Genomic DNA, 23,766 nt, shown 5'->3' with positions numbered 1-23,766 from the left:
TTTTGCTAGTTTCTGCCTGCCATCGACCCTTTCTCGTCTGCGGTGCCCCTCAGCAATGTCATCCTGCCTTGGAGCCAGCCACTGTTGACTAAAACTTCTACAATCTGTGAGCGACAATAAACATTTCTTTCTTAAATTTGTGTGTTGGCTATTTTGTTTCAACAATGAGAAAAGTAACCAAGACACCAACAATATTTGACTATTAAGGTTTTATATAAGGTATTCAGTTACTTTATATTATTTAAAAATCAAATGTAAATATGCTCACCTGAAAATATCTTAAAAGATCTAAAAGTTAATCGTTTAGTCTTTCTACAGTAACAGAAGTAAAAGCAAGGGCATATCAAAGTAAAATCTATCAAAGTTTGCTCCTTGCCTATAGTAGTTTAACCTCTGGGGTAGATTCGGGGTGAAAAAATGTCCTTCCCAAGGTCCTTCTCTCCTCTCTTTCAAATCCTTTTCTTCTTCTCTCCCCTCTGCTTCTGTCTCTCTCCTTCCACTTTTTCTCATCTCTCGTGATCACTAAATCAATATCTTATAGCACAAAAATCTACTATGAGTCTCTCCCAAAAGACAGATTTTAACTGTGTACATTTGAAATATCTTATTTTAAACTAATGAAGAGTCACAGTCCTTAATTTCAAGCACCTGTGTAGAGGTGGAAAACAAGGTTTATGGGGGAAGATTAGGGATGACTGGGCAGAAATAGTTCTCCTGATGCTCCTAAAATCAATTCTAGTGTCTAGTCCCACAGTGTTTTATCATGTAATGATGAATATAAGGTAGTCAGGCTCTATCTAGAGATTTCTGTCTGGGGCTACAATGAAATATTTAGTGTTCTTGGTCTATAAAATAATGTAGATATATGGGTAGGTAAAGACATAGTAATACTTTAAAACTTTGGCTAATACTATATCCTATAAAGGATCATTCTTACTACTTTAGTATTTATTTTAAACAATGTTTATAGGACCAAATATGGTTGATTTTGACTATATGTTTTATAATGCTTAGAGATTCCAAAGATTTTGCCATTTATATGATTAATTTGTGGATTAGTATGTGTTATGCCACTAATAGATGCTCCTGCACTGCATTTATCTTCTGATTCCACTTAGGAGATCTAAAGGTGCAAAGAAATTAAAATATATTTAGAAACACGAAAATAGTGAATGATATCCAATGAGTATCTTGTGCCTAAAGATCATCTCATTAAATTCCCTATTGGTTTCCATAAGTGTTTGTATGTGTTTATTTCCATAATGCATGGGTCAGTGTTTAATTGATTTCTGTGAAACCGAATGGCAGAATAAGATATTTAAAACTCATGTAGTATTATCAAAAAATATATATCTCTGCAAAAACATCTGCCTTCTTCTGTTCCTAAATATCTTTTTATTATTCATACTTTCAACTTCTTGCGCTAGTTATTAATTTTCCAATAGTTAATGAGACAAACAAATGACTAGAGATATTGCATAGTTAAAAAATTGATTCTCTTGTTAGCTAGTTTTGGTCTTTTGCTAGAGGTCTTTTAAATATCCTCTACAATAATTTACATGTAGATGGTCATTTTGTAATCAACAGTTTATTTTTATTTTTAATGGAATCAGGTTTGAAGAGAATTTTGGAAAATCTGGACTTCACAAAATGTACTGTTTTTTAACACCTAAAATACAGAAAAAAAATAGTAACATTACTTTTTTCTTTTAAATTTTTCCCACTCAAGTCTGTAAGGGATTGGTATGCTGAGCTATAATTTTTACGCAGAAATGCCACTAGTAAGAAGTAACATCTGTTTAAAGTTTACAAACATGGTTTTAATATACATTATCTCACTCTGATTTGTCTAGGAAATATTTGAGGTAGATAGGAGAAAAATAAGAAAACAGGCTCAGAGAGGAATTGGCTTGCCCAAGGTCAACAAATTACATTTTAATCCTTCCTTTTCAGAGCAAAAGCTCTTTCTGCTATGTCATACCTCTAACATGGCCATTAAATGGTTTCATCCTCAATGCACAATATAAAATATTGTCCAGTGTAGACTCCCTGTCTCATCTTCTATTTCTCTCCCCTGTTTTGTGACTTGCCAAGGAGGGCTGGTGACAGTTTCCAGTGGGTTTTGTTGAGCCCTGGTACGCTTAGCAGTTTAGTTCTGTTTGACAGTCCTGTGTTACAAATGCAAGTGGGCTGTTTCTTCGGTTGGGCTCTGCCTCTAGGCTGACCTTGTTTTCCTGTCCACAGTCACAGGTTTGTATGCTCCAGGCTCCCACTGGAGGTGCAGTGATGGGCAGACCTAGAAACCGTGGTTGCTGCCAGCAGCTTAGTTTCTGCTCTGGACTCTGGGGAGAGTGATGACGGTAGTTGAAAGTTTGATCTCTAAATATGAAGGAAGTCATGATAATTATAAAAATAGTTACATAAATAAGGGTAGATTTTTCTCTCTATAAACTGTCAATCTTGGGTATAATTAGATAATTTAGTATAAGGAATGAAGGAATATAATAGTTATAGAATGATAAACACAAATGTGCTTAGAGTCAAACTAAATGTAAGATGATAGTAAGATTGTATCTCATGTAGTCCTAGTATTTTGTGCAGATGTGTTTTCCCCCTAGAAAACATGTGATTATTTTATATGTCTGACTTAGGAATTGAATGCATTGCAGACACTGATGATGAGCTGTCATTATCTGCCAAACATCTGCCTAATAAGTATGTTTCATACCTTTTGGATCATTAGATCACAGTCAACACAGGATCTGACCTGATTATATTGACTGTTGTTGAATTTTTCTTTCAAGAGATGTGGAAGCAGTGGAGTTGGGTGGCACCCATCCTTCATAGTATTTTAATGATTTCTGAATGTCTCAGTATCTGAGGCCTTTAAACTCCAAGGACTTGCTCTTGTCAGTGTCCTGATCATATTCTCAGACCCAGACTGGCTAAACAAAAATGCACATGGCAATTTGGTTGGCAGCTGCATGATAATTTACTTACATACTTTGAGCAAAAACTGTGAAATGAATCTCATTACTCAAAGTCTTCATGGTCAGCACATTTCCAAGTCTGAAGCAAAAACTTGATTTGATCTATTTGGAATTAAAGAAAAATGAATTTTGTACCAAATTCTTCAGCTTATGGAGCATTTGGGTTTTAGGGGAGACCTGTTAGTAAGACTGTAAGCGACAACTGCATTCATAGAGTATCTCTCTGTTGTGATGTTGAAGAGTTTTTGTACTTGAAAAGTAACCTTTCTCAGTGTGATGAAAAGCTCATAAGAACCTAAACAGCACTAGATATAAAAGTGCTGCTTCATAAGGAGCTCCTCCCCACTTCTTTTCACTCTGGGTTCCCCTCTCTTAACTTCACCTGCTCCCTTTATGTCCTTCCTGTTGTGACCAACAGACTTGTTACATCCGTCACTCAGCGACCTATTTTACATGCAGTTATTACCTAAATGTTTTTGAAAGTAATTCTTTGCCATCCATGTACACTTTATGGCTTAAGGCAATGCATTTAGAGTTGACAACAAATCTCCTTCTTTTATTGTATTTTTATAATTTAATAGTCGGATATTCCCAATAATAGTCTTTAATAGTCTTTTATTCCCAAACACAGGAAGACACTTTTCTGTTGTTTCCAAGTCCTGGAAACAATAAAGAATTCTTTTAGAAATATAAATGGAACATTTTTAAAGCCCAGAAGTTATTTTCTTACCCAATTCATTGCTATCCAGTAGGATACCCATAAGTTGAAAAAGCACCAATTAATTTTGCAGCATTTACTAATTGGCATCTTTGGACTAAAAGGCATATCTGGCAACAGTCCTAGATGTAAGACATGATCAATTTAATGCAGTTTAACAACTTTAGACTTAGAGATTTGACTACCTTAAGAGATTTATGCACGGATCCATCATGTAACATATTTTTGTAATAATTTATAGTTTTATTATATTTGATCTTATAAGAAGTCCAGGAATCTACTATTTTATTTTAAAAAGGAAATTGAAGTTCTGAAAAAGAAATACTGTAAGGGGCTGGGGATTTAGCTCAGTGGCATAAGTGCCTGCCTTGCAAGCAGGCAGTCGTGAGTTCAATCCTTGGTACTGATAAAAACGAAAGACAAAAAAATAAAAATAAAAAAATAAAAAATAAATAAATAAATAAAAAATACTATATCCATAATCACAGTGTGACCAGGAGACTGTCCCTTGAACAATATTGATAAAATGTTCCAATTAAAAAAAGTTAGAAGCTTTTTTTTATTTGTTTGTTTGGTTTTTTTTGCAAGTAGTAAACCTAGATTACATTCTAATTCTGACTGACTTTGGGCAAGTTTTATTTTTCTTTTAACTTCTCTGGATTTTGGTTGTTTTCATATTCATAAAATTGGGGTAATAATTCTTCCTCTCTTACTATGAAGATTCAATGACGGTGCATGTAGTATGTTAATTCCAGTGCTTGACCTTAGTACTCCACACATTGTTGACTGCTATTACATTAGCCCAGAAAAATAACTTTCATTTTACTTTAAGGACTGAGTCAGTCTGTGTCGTCTGTGTAGTTCTATCTGGTGTGGGTGTTCAGGACTAGAGTCATATCTCCCTTCTTATAGGTTGTTGATATAACATGACTTACTATCCTTAGAAAATATCTAGAAGCTGTGCTATCTTATCTTATAGTATTTTCACTCAAACTGAGCCCAGTTGGCCAAGATAGTGAATTAAGTGTCTCCTAAAATCTCCCTGGGGAGAAGTCAATGACTTTAAATAATATATTATTTTAAAACTTGAGAAACCAATTTGTTAATATCATTTTCATATCCATTAATGATAGAAAAGGAAATAAAGAATTTCACTTAGGCACCTGAAAGCATTTCCTAGTGATCCACCAGTGTTACTGCCTGAGCAGCAGTTTGTGAAGGAAAGACTTAAGTCTTTGGTTTGGTGCTTCTTATTGGCTCTGTAGCTGAGGCAAAACACTTTCACCTCTGATTTTCAGTTTTTTCATCTGTGAAATGTGGGTAATTAAATCTGAAACCCAGGGGGTTGTTGTGAATACTTAATGGAATGAAAGAAAAGAAAGTGATTTATAAACTGTGAAGTGTTATGCAAAACCAAAGGCGGTGTTATTGCTCTCTGGAGTTGTTTAAAAACATCAGAAATTCTTGAATGACTTAAGTATAATTGTAAGTAAGGTAAGAGAAGGGCTAAATAAACCCTTTGGATGCATTTCACTTCAAGGAGGGGAATTAGCTCTTGTATCAGATTGAATTTCAGTGAATAATTTTGAAAAGGCATTAAAATGAAGTAACAAGAAAACACTTGGAAAGCAAGTGTATAGGAAAACTTAATTATATTGATTATATGTTGTTATATTCAGTAACAACAATTACAGTGATAATGATTATTGTATTTTGCTAATTAGACCATCTGCCTAACAAGGTGATGATAATCAATTTAAAGCTTCTATAGATTATTGAGCCTGTTAGTGTTTATCCTCAGCATTCATGAAATCTGAACACAAATTACAAGTGTATACTTGTAAGTGAACACTTGTAGAGACTGGGTAAAATTTTGCAGATTGCAGCCAGTTTGGGTAGAGGAACTCATATTATATACTGCATATCTACCTTTTTATTTTTTCTTTTCTTTTAGCAGCACAGTGCCACCATTTTTCTCAGTAAGGATCGAGGGTTGAGTTTTTGAGAGACTGGAGATAGGATTCCTTCTGAGCACTTTCTGAGATCATGGTACTGCAGGGGATGTGGAATTTTGAAAAGTGTCTGAAGAACGGTTTGGGAGGACTTGTTTAGGAGTTTAGGGTATAGTGAGGGATTCTAATTTAGATTATAGGTGTGCTGTGTAACCGAAAGTAGCATAAAGATACTGGATTCCTAGATTGTAAGGGAGAAAGAAGTGGGGAAGGAGGTGAGAGAAGGCTAAGGAAGGGAAAGCAGAAGTGTATTTATTTGGACCTTTTTCACTATTTTGAAGGAAGGTCACCTGTGACCTTCCTTAATATAGGTGTGATCTAAAGAATGTGTGCTCCGAGAAACAATTGAATACATGTGATTCTTTAATTTTGTGTTTATATTAAAATGCTTTCCAAAGAGAGTTTCTTAGAGGAGGGAATTTTTTTTTAAAGAGGGTTTCTTTTTCATCAGTCATGTAGTGTTGATCACATCACCTAACCTCATTTTGGTTGACTATTACTCAAGTGGTAACACTAATCTATTTCCCTGGATTGGTGCAAAGATGAATTAGGATAATACATATTCAAAATGTAATCTATAGTGTACTAGACCAAATACAAAACACTGAGTGTCTATGCATGGAATATTATGTGACTCAATTTTGGAGCCACTTTATTTGGTTTTTAATCCTGACTTTTTACCTGTGTGACACAGGGTAAATTATAGTTTTCTTTATCTTAGTTTTCTCATCTGTAAGATGAGAGAAATAATAACACCTTATAATGTTGTTATGAAGATAAAGAAGTTAGCATATATAATGGGCTTAAAGCAGTGCTTGACAGAAAGTACAATACTTATTCAAGTTTTGTATTTTTATGTGCACGTCAGCACATAACTGAATGCTGACTTAGAGGTTTGAGAGTGAATTATTTGGAAATGAAAAATCCTTTATTTTTGCTTTAAATAATATAGTTCTTTGTCTAGCAAATCGTATTTGATTACAAGATTTTAGTGACAGTTAAATGGTACTATGTGAATTTAGCAATTATGAGTTGAACTTGTCTCTTACTTTTCTTGATATTTAAATGAAATTATTCTCATTAGTGCTGACTTTCTCAGATAAGATTTATAGTGTACCAGTCTTACTCATCATGTTAATACTTTAAATGAAAAGTTCTGACCCTGACTATACTTTACAAGCTACTGGATCTCCCCAGACAGTTGAACTGGAAACTGTGTGTGTGTGTGTGTGTGTGTGTGTGTGTGTGTGTGTGTGCGTGTGTGTGTGCATTCAGGCATAGATATTACAAAAACAAAAACAAACAAAAAACAAACTCCCCAAGTGATTGCAGTGTGCAGATACAGTTGGATACTACTGACTTATTCTATTAGTAATTTAGTATATACCCTGTAAGTTTCTGACATTGATTGGTAATTTATCATAAATAAAGTGATGTTGCTATTTATAGATGTTTCTATAAGGTAGAACTATTATTTTTATTAAAGACAACGATTTTAAATTATCTTTTTTTTACCATAATGAAGGGCTGAGTATTTTAAACAAGAATATAGAATCACAGGATATGCACTGTGGGAGGGATTCTCAAGGTCATCTAGTGTAAAGAGCATGCACTTTGAAGCCAGTCCTGACTTGCAGTGACTTATTTACTCGCTGTCTCTGTGATTTTGTAATTCTTATGCCTCCTGCATGATGCTTGGACCATCTGGTGCCGATATCCAGAGCAGGGGCTGTGTGGGAGCCTCACCAGGACTCTCTGGGCCTGTGGGGCCAGCTGTTGGGAAATGCTCCCTCCCACACTTCAGGGATCATATCTCTGGCTCCGGTGGGACTGTTTCAGGATGGCTATTTGGATCTCACAACCTTCCATGAGCGTAACATTTTGTTGGTGGGGTCAGTCACTGCTTGCCAAATAGCCTGATGCTGTTCATGAGATTAAATGACGGGCTTCTTCTTGTCACATAGTAGAAGCTTCTGGCTATTCTCTGTTCCAGCCTCAGAAATACTTGTGCAGAATATATATGTTTGCTTTCTCTTTCCAATTGTCTTCCGAACCTTGCTTCATTGTGTTAGGTTGGGACAATTTGAGGCCAATATCTAAAACTTAGTTGGGAAAAAGAATCATAGAGAAAAATTTTCTTTCTTGATTTTACCCGTGTGATTTTACTTGTGTGATTGTGTAGATTCTGTTACCTTTCTCATCCTTGACTCTAGGATCCTCCTGGATATGGCTTTAAAGTTATCGGACCTCTCAAATCCCCTGTTTTTCATTCTTTTGTATCTGAGGAAGTTTCACTGGTCAGAGACAGCTGAGATGCATTCCCAGAGGAGAGATTAGAAAGATTGTATGTCCTCAAAACCCTTGGGAAGCATTACTGGCATGCATGAGAACTTAGTAGAGGCTTGCTGAGGAAATGAACCCTATCACCATGAAGGCAGAAGTCACTTCTATTAAAGTTTTGGCCTATTTGTGGGTCTTAATTTCATGTTCATTCAGGTGACACTGATAAAACCAGGGTTGAGGCAATTAGTCAAAGTCTGAAGAAAGAGAAGGCGAATGCATGGGAATGAGACATTCCAGAGGGGTGAGAACTGTGTGAAGGCAATCTTGACTTGCAGGGTATACTCTGCACTTAGCCCTTATGCTGTGGGTTAGGCTATTAGAATGTACCCACTGGGAGTGCCCCACGTGGACCGCTGCTGGAGTTGACAGAGCCAGACTCAAGTCTCTAGGGAGAGAACCAGGCCTCATCCCAAGATGATTCCCACCTGGAAACTGTATGATTTTCATTGTTTTGTTGAGTTTTATTCTCTTTTGTTTTGTTTGATGATGTTAAATCTGATGGCATGAGCAGCAGTTTTAAAGATGGCAAGACATTATGGTAGCCGTTTTGGATTTACTTCGGGCTTGTTTTGAAGCCCTTATTTGCATTCATTTTTTTCATTTTTATGGTCTCTGTTCTATTCTGTTCTGTTCAATTTATAGTATGTTTGAAAGTATCTGCAGCTGTTTTGAAAACAACAAAAGCCATTATGGTTACTATTGTTGGTTTCATAAGGTTTGAAGTCCTGTATCACTTACACTGGTTTATTTTGATTGGTTTTATTCTGTTTTGTTTTCGTTGGTTTTATCTTCTTTAAAATTAAAAGTTCTTTTTACTGTTTTTAACCATTGAAAATTCAGTTATCAAATGACACACACGTATGTGTCTATATATATATATATATATATATATATATATGGCAATATAACTAGATGACTATGCATTCTTAAAATGGGTGATAAGTACTATTTATAGTACTGCTTTTTTCAACTGATACCTAGCCGTGTCAATTTAAGAGACATGAAGACTCATATATGTATGTATGTGTGCATCTATGTGTGTCTTATATTTATGATTATATACTTGTTAAACATTACAGAGTAGGAAGGCATATCCACTAAGTTACTTGTCTGAAGTCTCTAGCTTAATTGGTGAATTAGGAAAATAAAATGTCTTTTTGCTCCATTCAATGTAACAACAACAACAACAAAAAATGTACCCACTGGCTTTGGCAAGAAAGAGGAAGTGCATAAATGCTCTACCAACTTGAAGCTTTGTTGATTGTTCCCACAGAACATTTCCTTTTAATGTATCTGGAAACTATAAATTTAATTCCTACTGAGTGCAGAAGTAATTGCTTCACACAAGAAAAAAGTCATCTCTTTTAATGGCTTACGTCCTTTCACAAACAATTGGCTTTTAATAACTGGGAAATTCCTAGTGTAGGAAATAAATGTCTTTTTGTACAAATGAGGTCATTCTGGTCTTAATTGGCCCTGTGCACTTGAGCTCCTGCTTTCTGTTCCATGTTTTGTGACAGAGGTTATTAGAAGGATAATGCCTCTGTGAATATTCACTGCCTTGGGTGCATGTTGCCAGAGGGAAAGTTATCCTAGCTCAGAAACTGCCAAACCAGTGCAAGAGGCCCAGATTACAGGGAAGCTGAGGCAGTCACTGATAATGATTTGGTCTAGGCTGACTGTGCGTGTGGTTGTTAAATGCGCTTTTCTGACATACTGCAACCCCTGTACCTGCTTCATTCTCTTTACATTTCTTAATTGCTTCACTGAGTCACTAATTCTTGGTCCAGGAACTATTTTTCTTTTCTAGTTGCATTCCATTTACTGTGCTTTGATTCTATTCTAATGAGTAGAAACATCTAAACCCACCTGAGATCTTGTTCATCTTTTTAGCCTGGAATGAAAAATAGCTGCTGAAAGAAGTTGATTTGTGCCTTTCCTTTGAATACCTGCCTGATCCTTTCTAAAGATGGTTTGTGAATTGGCTTGGTGAATGCGAAGAATATATCCTAGGCTCTAGATTTGCACTGTGAAAAGGTCTTTCTACATAGTATGATAGAGATCTCATGGAATGCCCTGTTTAAGTTAAATTTACTTTCCTAGCTTAAAATAACCATTTCCTACCAAGGCACATGGTTTGGCAAGTGTAGAGAGACTGTCATAACTATCATGGTTATTTTTTTAAAAGTGTGAACATGGAATTCTGACAAATCTCAGGGGTCTTCCTTACATTATGAAAGGATTAACAATTAGACATTAATATTTATTAGCTGCTTCTTAGGTAGGAGCAGTGTGCTGGGTTTTCTCTGGATTATTGTTTTAGAAGTATCAAGTTTGTTTAGTTAATTAGTAGTGACCCCAAGATTACCAAGCTATGGTGGTACTGGATATGTTGCATTAGAGTCACTTTCCTTGAAAAACTGTCTTTGGTTGTAATGGATGGATGGTTTGATAAACCTTTGATGACTTTTTTTGTTTAACTAAAAGTTTTCATTATTTTTGAAAACTCTTGGCATTGAAAATTTGATTTCTCATCATAACTTCTTAATGAAATCTAGGTTCTTGAGTCTTTGTGTCCCATTTGCGCTGTTTGAAACACCAAGTTTAAGCCTTGCAGTTTAAGTAAGTCTTTATGTAATTTCTTGGTCTAGGATTTTAAAAAAAACTACATCTTGGGCTGTCAGGAGGAAGAGAGGAGTATTCAGTTCAGTCATAGGCTTCTTGACTATTTGCCTCTGTCACCCCTCACTCTTCTATGTTTCCTCTAGGAGATTCTAGAAAGACTCTTTGCTTGAAATCTCTTGGGATATGAAGGAAGTTGGACTGACTTCTGTTCTGCTTGAAATGATGACTGTGGGGCTCTGGAATGTTTGCTCTCCATCTTAGACCAACTTTTCTATTTGTCCCCTCAAATGCAGAATGAAAAAGATGACCTATATTTAAAACTATCTTTTATAAAGTTGATTCTTTTTAATTTATCTTACTTTACTTTACTTGGTAGACCATCCTTAAAAGTTTTGTTGAAATGTGAAAGAAAATATTAAGATGCATAGATGTGTCCTTTCATTTCAGTTGGTTGTTACACATGCAGATTACTCTCCCCGGACAGAAAGAACTATGACTCATGTTTCTGCAGCATACCCTGCCCATTACTCCCAAGGCCCACTTGGACTATAGGCAACCAAAGAATATTGTGTTGGACCTTATAACTAGTTCAATAGAGTTAAAAAAATATGACTAGGAAATTGAATCATACTTGAAACTGGAAATTTAGGTATTTGCTGAGTACCTCATAAGTTCCAATCTGGAAAATACATGGTTCAATGCAAAACGAGTTAATATTGTAAAGTGAAAACTCTCTTGAGATTAATCACAAACTACATATCTGCTTATGATGTTCAGAATGGGAACGACACTGATTTATTGATAATATTTTTTTATTATTATTATCCTGTAGCCTCAGACAATACAGCAGACTCTCAAGAGGACATTGCAGTATTATGAGCATCAAGTTATTGGGTGAGTAAAAATGAACTTCGTCATTATTGAAACAAATTAAAGATTACTACTCAAATTGTTACATTCGAGCATATGGTTACGCTACTATTCAGGTCAGCCGTCTCCTCTCTTGTAGTGGCTATTTCGCAAAGTGTGAACAGGGAGTGACGAGGGCCCTTTAGAGTGATTTCCTTTGGTTTATTTGCGCTTAGTTTTTAAAAATAAAATTCCTTTTGGTATTGATTTCTTCCTTTATTTTCCTTCTGTATTCTTGTTCTCTTGTCTCTTAATTTTGCCTTACTACTGTGGGAAGGTTTATTGATACAATCTGGGAACTTTTGAATCAGTTTTTAGAATTCTTACATAGAATTCAGTCAAAATCCCTGTGAGATTAACAACTTTCAGTGAAAATTGTTGGCTGAGCTAGAGTCAGGGCTACGTTATTTTTATGGTCTCCTGTTTCATACTTGTGATAGTATGAAGTATAAAGACTTGATGTCAAAAAGAGTAGGAATTCAAGCCCTTATTAGTACATGTAATTTTTAATGAGTGATATTTTCTCTTTTGTAAAATGTGGTAATAATGATAGTAACTAAATCAAGGATTAAACATCATGATTAGATGAGATAATCTTCATGAAAATATTTTATAACAGAAAACTCCAGACGAGTGTAAGGTAGATCTTTAATTGGTTATGGCAGAAAGCAATGATAAATAACAAAAGCCTAAATGTACTTTCTCACAGAATCTAACTTTTTAAATTAAATTCTTTGTCATTAGATGTATAGTTTAATTCGGCATATTAGTATTTTCTGTTATTACAGCGATTTATCTTTATAAGGTTTTAAGAACTTTGAGGGGCTCAAGATTCAAATTTTAGTACTCTTTCCAATATTACCATTTTACATCAATGACTCATAGTCATTATCATGGACATCAAGACAGGTTTTTAGCTATTAATAATTTATTAACAAAACAGAAAAGAAGAAATTGAAAAAAATCATCTCCGGTACCTAGCACGATGTCATATACTTTAAGTGATGATTGGTGATGTGTTAATTGCATTTCAAAGGGAATTACTTTGTTGTATTAATATCAAGAATGGAGTACTAGGAAAAGCATATTATTTAAACTTATGAGATGGCTTTTAGTTTGAGGTCATTAGTGATTCCAAATAGTTTATCCTAACAGAGCTAAAGAATGTCAAATTATCTTTTCTCACACATTCTAAAATAAAACTTAATATTCTTTTACTCCATTTATTACTTTCAGAGTATGGTAAGTAGGTTTAAATTAGTTAGTATACTTAGAACACTTTCTCATATGTGGTAAGCAGTATGTACCTATTTACCCTTTTGTTATTCTCTTACTAATAATTTTAGGGCAATACTAGTCATCAAACTCAAATCATTTCCTGGAATTGTGAATGCTTTCTTGTTTTGAAATTAATGAACTGGTGAGCTATTTCAATTTGTGAACTAAATTATTGCTTTAAGGTTAATTGAAGTGATACTCTTATCGTATGACTAAAATAGATATCTAAACTGTATTTCAGTAATTAGCAGGACATTACTGTTACCTTTAGTAGAACAGCATTCTCTTTTATCTAAGTGTTTCAACTCTTCTCTTCATCTGTGGTAGTTCTTTTGTTCACTGACAATGGTTTTTTCCTCCTGCTTATTATAGACACAACATAGAGCAAACAGAGAATTGGGCTGTTCTGAAGTGGTGTCTTGATGGAGTCAAGCATGTTTTTGCTTGAGTGTTGGCTCATTTTTAGGAGATGAAATACCTTTGCTCAGTCCCTTTATTTATAGCAATGCTGACAAAGACATAGAGATTAGTTAGAGACAGTGTGGTCAGCTTTACCTGTCTTTGTTCTTTTTCTTCCTTTTCCACTCATCATATGGCTTCCTTTTCCAAATCTTTTTACCTCTGACGTTTTACTTCTTATTTATCCTTTTGAAACTATGAAAGGAGTGTAACTAATATCATTAACACTTGGACTGAAATGTTTTCACACTTATGTGTTGTTTTTCTAAAGAAAACACAATTTAAAGCTTTTTTTCTCCTAACTGTGAAAAGGAATGTGTTTCCTATAATTATGGGGATTTCAGGCAATGGAGAATAAGTGCTGGTGAGCATTAGTTTCTGCAGTTTTTAAAAAAAATTTAAATGAAAAAAATGCAGAATTTCAAAACAAAATAACAGATTAACGGTCATTACTATATTGTATATCGTTATCTTCAAAGTCGATGCTCAGATTACAATATATAGGCATCAAAAATAATAAAAAATGAAAGCACAAACCATACTTCTTGATGAATTAACAGAGTTTTTAGAGTTTTTGGAGCTGGGAAGAAAAAATGCTTAATTTCTGAAATTGAGATTCCTGAAGACTTGTCTTGAAGTAGTTCAGCTTTCTAGAGCCTTGGACTACAAGGCTGAAGCAAGGTATAGAGCATAAGAGATAGCATTTCTTTTTTTATATCTTAATTTACCCCAACACCCCTACATTACTGACTTTCCCACTGTGCCTTTCCTGTCTTTAAAAATATGCCCTGGAATCAGATTTATTTATCATCTTCTAGAATTGTAAAATCTGTTTCTTAAATTCTTCTACTGGTTGCCTGTAGAAATTCTGAGCCTTTGGTTTTTTTCATCTCCCAAGACCTAGACTTGAATGTGAGGAGCATCTGTTCAAAGGATCACAGATGGAGTACCAGGCAGTAGATGAGGGAACTTATTATAAAATAAGGGAGTAAGATAACTTCTCTGTACCTCAAACACTTACTCTGAACACTTGTCTTTAATCATTTATTGTACTCCTTAATTTGTCCATTCACTCATTTATCTATTCATGGAGATCATTTTCATTGGGGAAATGAGTGTTGAAATAATTTATTTATGCCATGTAATAAATCTTTTTTTCATCTCTACTGTCTCCATCATCTCTGACTGCGGCATTCTGATCTCATTTTCTAGCTTTTCCTCCTCTCACCCAATATTGAGTTTTTTTTTTTTTAATCACAGGAAAAGAGATTAAAAACTTAGCTACTGCTACTTTCTTACTTGAAGCCAATGCTACTCAAATATTAATCACAGTCATTTTGGGAGCTTATTGAAATGTAGATAAGGCCCACTGTATTAGAGTTCCCCAGAGAAACAGAACCTACTAAAATACAGTATGTTCTATAATATATATTAATATATAATATGTGTATATATACCATATATGTTACATATATAAGAATAAGGAATTTATTAGGCTTACATAATCAGAAGCTAAAAAGTCTCACAATGGGCAACACAAACTGGAGCGTTAGGGAAACCTGTAGGTGCTCAGTCCAAGAAGCTGGAAACCTCAGACTAAGAAGAGCCAGTTCTGTAGTCCCAGTAGGAGGTTAAAAGCCTGGAAGCCAGCCTAAGAGACACTGGTACAGGTCTAGACTCAAAGGCTGAGGAATCTGGACTCTGTTATCCACAGCTGGTAGCAGCAGCCAAAAAAAAATACACTTACATAAAAAAAGCTCAACACATATATGCCTGCATCTGTGTTTGTGCATGTGTGCCCTTTGTCTTTTATCTTTTGTTTTATCCAGGCTCCCAGCTTAATGGTGCTGCCTGCATTCAGGGAGGGCCTTTCCACCAGGTCACTGACCCACAGGAAACACCCTTACGCTTATACCCTGAAGCATGCTTTTCTAGTTTTCTAGGCAATCCTTCAGTTTGGCAAGTTATCAACCAAGATTCACTGCTGTACTGAGAAAGTTTGTGGTTCATCAAGTCTGGAGAGGGTCATAGACTGATCTTTCTAGCAACTTCTCAGGTGATGTTTATGCTACTGTTCCAACATCACAGATAAGGGCATTTTCCTTAAATTATGTAATGGCTTATTAGGACTGAATGATATCTGAGTTCATTCTGTGATATGCTATGCGAATTTCATCCTCTTCCATCACTCATTGTTCACTCTGCTCCAACTGTTGTTTTTGATTTTATCACTATATTAAACTTAGCCTTCAGGCCTTTGTATTTACTATTCTATATTCAGGTGTTCACATTATTTATTTTTCTATATTATCAGGTTTCTCTAGAATATCAACTCTTCAGAAATGGCTTATCTTTAGTACATAATCTCAAGTTGCACTCTATTTTCTCTTAGTCTCCAACATCAGTCATTTTCTGTTGTACTAACCTCTATAATTTCTTTTCGAAGTGCTTGTCATTAGATGATATTATCTTATTTTCTCATTTGTCATGTTTATTTCTACATTCGTATGCTTGTATAACTGCTTGACACATATGAAAGACCAGCGTTTTGGGGGGACTGAGGGAGCGGTGAATAAATAAATAATACTCTAGAAGTGCGTTCAGAGATGTTTTTTAGAAGCATAATGAGCATGAGTAAATTAAGGTTGGGAAAAGTTGGTATAAAATGAGAGGTTGAAATGATCTGCCCTGCCCCTTACACTGGTAAAATTTATCATTATAGTATTCTAAGTCCTTTTCTTCATGATATAAATTACACATATTTCTTTATATAGCTTCTAATTTATGCTTAATATTCTGCCACAGTGTGTCTGCCTTTGCTTAAACATACAAACTCTACACATTGGTGCTGACTCAGGGAACCTCCAGTTTGTAGTCTTCTTCCCTCGACTCAAAATGAGTAAGGGGGCAGCAAGGGTGCCCCCTTTATGTAGATTCCTTTTAATCTAAAACTTCCAGAAATGACTAGTTTTTTTTTGGGGCAGTGAAGGGTGGACGATAGAGGCAGACAGGGTTCAGTTTTGTAGTTAAAAGGAACTCAATTGGGGAATATCGGTTTATGATGGCATTTTTTTTTCTAATGTTCTTTTTGACAGTTTCTTGTGCCTTTTCTTCTCTTGGTGTGTCTTTCTTGGGGAGAGATTGTGATGTGGAGGGAGATGTATAAGACCTTCATAGAATTAAAGGCGTGTTCTCTTACTGTCATTTTGGGCAGGTTACTTAGAATTCCTGAAACTCAGTTTTCTCATTTTAAAAATGAGAATAACAACAGAGTTGGGGTGATGTTTACATGAAATTTTAATATGTTGAGTCATATAATATAGTCACTGCAGGACCTGGTACATCAAGATCATCACCGTGCTGGTTTGATTATGATTACCACTGGTAACAACTGTTTGGTGCATTGGTTTTTACTTATTGTTATTTCCTTTATCTCTTGCTTTTCCTTCCCTGTTTCCCCTGGGCTTCTGAAAGTTAGGAATCCATTGCTTAATATCAAAAGCCACACATTCTTAGTTCATATTCCAGGTGCAATTTCCTTATGAAGTTCTTTTCTTCTGAATTTTTTAAAACCCAAATATCTGTCTGTAGCATGTCTGACCCAACTGTTCTTACTCATGTTTATATTCTATGATTCCTTCTGGCCTATACTGACACAAATGGCTTGCTATGGCAGTGTTGATTGCAATTTTTGTAGTAAACTATCATGGAAAACAATTAATAATTAATATCCCTGAGATACATTGTTCATTAGTTATATGTTTTAAACAATAAAACTTAAGGAAGTTATACACAGAATTATGCTATTCATTTTATTCTTCTGAGCAGGATGCACACTGTTGTGTTAATATCACAGTTAGGACTGTTGTCAACATCTAGTTGACGTCTGGACTATTGTTTCCCACAGTCATCTAAAATTAACTTTTATTACTCCCATTATTGCTGTGGGCCCTGTGTTTATTTATACAGCCAACCTTCTGTTCGTTTCTTCTTTTGACAATGGATGACAGATTAAGCCAGAATAATTGTAACACAGGGTAAGAAGTAAAATTATGTGCGGAGGAGGAAGCCCTGATTATTCTAAGAAACAAATTTCAAATATACCACTTATGCTTTTATGGTCAAATTTTGTAGCTGTAAATTATTTTATTTAAAAGTGATCTAGTTCTTTTCCATATATTTATTAAGAATGACTGCCTACTATGTCTGATGCAACATTTTGGGTGATTATGTATTTTATTCTAAGCATATGTATCTTTCTTTTGGGGGAGTAACTGGGATTGAACTCATGACTTAACGCTTGCCAAGGCAGGTGCTTACACTGCTGAACTGAATCCCCAGCTCGTAAGCATATGTTTTGCAGACTCATTATATTACACTCATTTTATGGAAGAGGAAATTGAGGACAAGGGAAAAATATTTTGCCAAAAGTTATTCTATTAGTAGACACCTCCAATTGTAGGGCCATCCTGCTAATACTGTTGGGAATGGTGGGTTATACCAGAAGTATGTCTGAAGATTCAATTATTTTAAAATATAATTTGCTCAAAGCATAGATTTGTGTGCTTATATGTGTATGCATGAATGCATTTGCAAATGCTCTCAAAAATTTTCCCATATGCTAATTTTATTTTCTTCTTAGTTACAGGGATGCAGAAAAGAATTTCCACAATATCTCTAACAGATGCTCCTATGCAGACTATTCCAACAAAGAGGAAATTGAAGATGTCTCAGGAATTCTTCAGTGTACTGCTAACATACTAGGTATATTAACTATCTATTATTTTTGGTTGAAAAGAGGAAAATAAAGATATAAACGTTTCATTTTTCTATTCAAGAGAGACTTGGGGAGTAGGCAAATTGAAACCAGGATCTTGTCTTCAAGTGATTTAGTTTTAAGACTCTTGAAGATGTTGGATTGGAAATTACATACATGCCATTTACTTGAAAATTTAAAAATACAATACCAAAATGCTTCTCTAACTATTCATGATAGTATCACAAGACTAGTATGATCCATATTTCTCTGGTTATCATTCTAAGTTAAAAAGTAGAATCTTTCTTCTCCTCAAGGTCATATTCTCATTCCTGGGAGGTCCTGCTTGAGGCTGGAGAGTGTCAGTCCTGTACTCATGATGTTTTCTATGACTCAGAAGTTTCTTTCATGACCTGATCAGTGAGGCAGATCATGTACTTAGGTGCTCTGCTTGGGGTTTGGGAGGTATACATCTTAGACACCAGTATTTATCTTCTAGTTTTTGTATGCATTTAACATAGCTAAAAGTACTGTTATAAACTGCACTGAATCATGGTATATATTAAGGTATCTATAACTGAGTTGTACTGTTGTACTGCCTGAAAGTTTTGGTGTGTGAGAGTTATATTGTATTCATACAAAGTAGATGATATGCAAGCATATTTTTTTGCCCCAATGTTGTACATAGGTGTTTAGCAAAAAAATACCTTTTCCAGTTCTGTTTGGAATTTTCTGCTGTTCCCATGTCACTCAGGAATTCACAGATTGCTCATGGTTCTGGTAGTGAAGAACAACATATCCTAGTGATTGCTTCCATATAGAAGTCAGGGTTACCTCTCCTTCAGAATCTAGTGGTGGACACTGGAGCAAACTTCTTTGCCTGGCATTCTTTTCCTTTATGGAAAATACTTTCTCCAGAGATATCCTTCCATAGATTCTGGGTGACCTCTAGCTACTGGTAGGTTTCTTTATTGTATCTAATTCCCAGAGGGAGATCACTTTTACACTGAAGCTGGTACTGCAGCTACCAAATGACCTCTCTTTCCTCCTAGGTAACTTTTGTAAATGCAAAATATTGTAATAAGAAAATGGATCTTTTGTGAGAGGAGGCATAGATGGACACAACTGGTTTATCTATAATAGGATACAAGATAGTGATGGACAGTGAACAGAAGACCAAAGATTCATTTATCTCACTCTTACTATAAATTTTGGGAGCATCAAACTACTGAAGTAAACCTTATTATTGGAGAGGATGACGGATAAGAATTATAGCAGGCACAGCTGGACATTACTTAAGAGTTGATCAAAGTTTTCTGATTTTTGCAGTTAAGACTCATGGCATATTTTCAGAGGGTAGGGCAAGATGATACCTCACAAAGAGAGATCTATCAAAATCTCCATAGAGAGATCTTTAACATTTTGAAAAATTGCTTCTTGTCCAGTTTATCAATGTTTTCTTGCCCTTTGCACCTCCTTTGCTTATGTTCTATAGTTTGAGAATCACTGAGTTAGGGGGAATGAGAGGTATTAAAAAACATTGTTCATGTAAAGTGTGTTAAAGGCATACTGATCAGTGAGTTGTACATAAGCATGCAGAGAAGAAATGCTGGGTTTGACAATTTAACATGGCCACCATGAGGGGAAACTGTTGGCCTGGTACAGCTTAGCTGCTCTTCAGATTGTGCTTCCAGGAGACACAGAGTAAGCAGTGAGAGAAAACAGCAGCAAGAGTGATATTAGGGACACCTGGTGATAATCAGGAACTAGTAGTTTTAAATGTTTATAATTTAGAAGTTAACTGTGTCTTTTAGAAAAGAGATAGTAGACCTGATTTTTTTCCTTCTCTAAGTAATGATTGGTGTTTTCAAGATTTTTAAAGCACAGTTTAAATATGGAGAATAAAAATAAAATATCTGCCACTTGTTGACCACATGTTGCTGTAGACACAAAAGATGACCATATGCTCAGAAGGTAGCTGTAGATTTCTGAGTAATGGCCTTCTTTCCATCCCTCTTGAAATATGGACTGAGGACAAAAAGAGGTTTGTTGGTCATATTCAACAAAAGCTTTGCTTTTTTTTGGTCTTTTTCCTTTTTATCGGTACCAGGGATCGAACTCACGACTGCCTGCTTGCAAGGCAGGCGCTTATGCCACTGAGCTAAATCCCCAGCCCCGAAAAGCTTTGCTTTTAATAAGTCACTAAGCTATGATCTTAACTTGCTAAGATTTCATGTTTTTAAAAATTACATAAATTCTGTTTTGTAATAATTTATAAAAATGAAGAAATTGGTCAGCTCATTGGACAGCAAAACATATAAGAAAAGGAGTTTTTTGGGAAGGAGATGGAGAATGGCATGGAGGAATGGAATTTCAAATGGGTTAAGAAAAACCTTTACTCATAGGAACCTTCCCTGTGGCTATTCCAGAGAAGTGGTCCACCTGTGAGATTTGCATTTGTCACTTAGGGAAGTGTGTTTACACTGGTGAATATGTGCTGCTTTTACTTTTTGTTGTAGTGTTGTAATAGAGACTGGAAATGTGCTTGCTTATATGTGCTTAATATTTGTATATTATTTATGCTTTTCCTACTCTCAAGAAAGATGTGATGCTGTAAGCCAGAAAATATGAACATAGCAACAAACTTTTCTGCTTCCAAAATGACCATTTCCATCTGTTTAGCATAAACTTCAATATAATTTGACCATTTCCTGGGGGATCAGGCTGAAGTTTGAGGTTAGGAACAAGGAATGAAAAGGGGATCTGGAGAGAGAGAGGGAGACCAGAAGAGAGAGATTTGAGGTAGACAAGTACAGTTTACAGTTTCCATCATGCATTTCTTTTCTCACCTCCTCTGTAGGACGCCTGGAAAATTCATGCTTATGATAGTGGTTCATGTCCTTCTGGTAATTGGAGAGAAAACTTTTCCCAGATATAATATATATATATATATATATATATATATATATATATATATATATATGTATTTCTTTGGAAAAGTGAGCACAATTTGCTCCCAGCCGGCTATCATTTTGGTGCTCTGGTCATCACTGTGGCAATGCAGTCCAGTACTCTAAAGCCCTTAAAACTCTGGAAAAAGATTATGCAAAACAAGATAATTATAAATAATGCCCTCTAAACTGGAAGCTTTTAATGTTAAGTTTACTTCTGTATTTGGTATGTAATGTCTTTTGCATACTGAAATGATCTAATTTTAGTTGTCTGAAAGATACAATCCTACTTTAGTCATAATTTGAAAATCTTATTTTTAGTTCAAATTAAATAGTAAAAAATGTGTTTATACTTCTATAATGCATGCCATTTAGTATTTTCTTGTAAATGTTAATGGTTGAATGGTAATGTTGAAGCAAATGTTAAAGGCTCTGTGACGTATTTGCTGCTCCAGCATTCTGCTTGACCCTGTGGCTTGGACTGAAGAAGTGTAGTGAAAGAGTCAGAGGAGAGAGTTAAGTCTAAGAGGTGACACATTGCATCATCCTCTTTGCCATCAGGAGTGAAATTTAAATGCAGTTATGACTGTTTCCATTGTATTGAGTTTTGATGCTACTGAGGAGGTTGCGGGTGTTTCAGTTGTGGAGCTGCAAGAGCTACAAGACGGGGAGACAGTGCTGCAGAAAGATGTCTCTTAGGTCAGAAATCAAATAAAAATGATAGCTCTGGGTTAATTCATTTACTGATGATTGTAGCACATTAGTTTTTGCTATTTGATAAGCATTTCAAAAAACATAGTCTTATACTGCCCATCCTAAGGGCATTTTCTCTCAAAATAATGGAGCAGATAAGTGCTATGACAGGACATTCATTAACATCTTTATGTTTCAAAAAGCTCTGTCAGTGGTGTTCTATCTTCTTCAAAAAGTTAACACGTTTAGAATCAGAAGAAGAGTGATGTTATCATGGGATTATTTTGTTTGGGAAGTGTTAGAGAGGAAGCTGGAGGAAGCGACCTCTGGGGCTTATTCCTCACTCTGTTTTCTTGCTGTCAGGTTTTGAAATATGGTTCTGTGGAAGCAGAGCTCTTTATATGGTGCCACAGACTCCAGAAATCTTTAGCTGCTATGGAATTTTTTTGTGTTGTTGCTTATCAGAAGTAATAATTTGTTGATATTAACCCTTGTGTGAACTTTTAGTTTCATTATGATTTGGAGTTATGTCCTTGGGACCTTTTTAATTGATGGAAAAACTGAAAAATCAGCCTTACATTAAAGCCTCTTCTTTAGGGATTTTTCAGAATAAACTCTTTTTTCTTAATTTTATTGTAAAGAGAATAGAATCAAGCAAATTAAAACAGGACAAAGCCAATCAACACCAACCAGTGTAAGTGACACAAGACTTCAAAACAATATGAAATCAACAACGATTACCATAATGTCCCTTGTTGCCCTTAAAATAGCTATAGATAACTTCAGACATAGTAAAAATCCAACAAAACAGAACATAGTAGAACCAATAAAAACATAACAATGAATGCAACAAAGGGCTTCAAAACAAGATAATAGTAAATCCAAAATGGCTACCATAATATATCTTGTTATCTTTGAAATAGCTGCCCATACCATCAGATATAACAAAATCAAACAAAACAAAACAGAATAAAACCCAATCCAACAAAAACAATGAGAGTGATATAGTATTTCAAAACAAGATGATAGGGAATTAACAATGGCTACCACTCTCTGGAGGTGATCCCCCACAGGTTCCACACTGCATACCATTATCCTCTGAATAAATGATCAGATCATCAGCCCTAGATCTGCAAAGTCAGTAAAACACCAAACACAAGCATCAAATTGCATTTCACCTCAGTAACTATCCTTGCATCCTGTATCTCCTGAACAGCAGGTTGCTCATTGGGGTGGGGTGGAGCTGAGTTCGGATGGAAGAGGGGTTAGCTCTTCTTGTTTCCCAGCCCACATGCCCAAGGGGCTGGGATCTGGCTGGCTGCCTGGTGGCAGCCTACACATGGTGCTGGCTCACAGGGAGGACTTCTTTCTCTTGTTCTTTTCCCCATAGTCTACAAATGGCGCAGACTCTTGGGAGAAGGTTGGGTTCTGGCTGTCGCACAGGCAGCAATGAGCTGTGCATTCAGAATAAACTTAATCCTATAATTATTCAGTGGATTAATATTTAACATCTTGAAGCACTAGCTGGTAGAAGAACCATTAACTATTTTTACTGATGAATTAAGATTGATGGCTATAAATACATTCTGTCTATATAGTTCTTATACTATAACTTGCTAACTGATCGTTTTCTCTTTCATTACAAATAGTTTCAGTATTTTAATCAGATGAATTTAAATTAAAGTTGTGGCAGAGGCAATAAGTTCATGATGTAATTACAATATAATAATTTGGGCGAAAGAGCAGAAATATATCACTAGGGTTGAAAATACAGCTTCAGCTACTTAATACTGTGTGAACTAGAGTGATTATTTACTCTTTTTTACTTCATTTTCCTCATTTATCAAATAGAGATAACATAATATTTGTCTCCTTTGTAGGTGTTGTTGGGGAGATATTGTAAGTTAATTTATGTTAAGTACTTAGAAGTACTTAGAATAGTCTGATATGTAAGAAATATTTGGTATAATTATTATTGCTCTTATTTTTATTATTTACAAATAATGTTTGCAACAGATCTGGGAGGTTAATA

At 35.2% G+C, this 23,766-nt stretch overlaps 1 protein-coding gene across 1 annotated transcript in view; it reads left to right on the top strand.

Annotated features, from left to right (window-relative positions):
* The window catches only part of Gucy1a2 (guanylate cyclase 1 soluble subunit alpha 2), a 291,599-nt gene that overhangs the window by 15,738 nt on the left and 252,095 nt on the right, over positions 1–23,766 (top strand). The window contains exons 2-3 of the mRNA XM_063256136.1: positions 11,521–11,582; positions 17,977–18,098. Coding sequence (XP_063112206.1) covers positions 11,521–11,582; positions 17,977–18,098 — 184 coding nt within the window. The remainder of the gene's footprint in view (positions 1–11,520; positions 11,583–17,976; positions 18,099–23,766) is intronic.

This window comes from Cavia porcellus, unplaced genomic scaffold, assembly GCF_034190915.1.
Source record: "Cavia porcellus strain 051 isolate PalLab524CR breed Dunkin Hartley unplaced genomic scaffold, mCavPor4.1 scaffold_9, whole genome shotgun sequence".
Lineage (NCBI taxonomy): Eukaryota > Metazoa > Chordata > Mammalia > Rodentia > Caviidae > Cavia > Cavia porcellus.
Note: the sequence above shows the minus strand (reverse complement) of the source record. Positions and strands in the feature narration are given on the sequence as shown.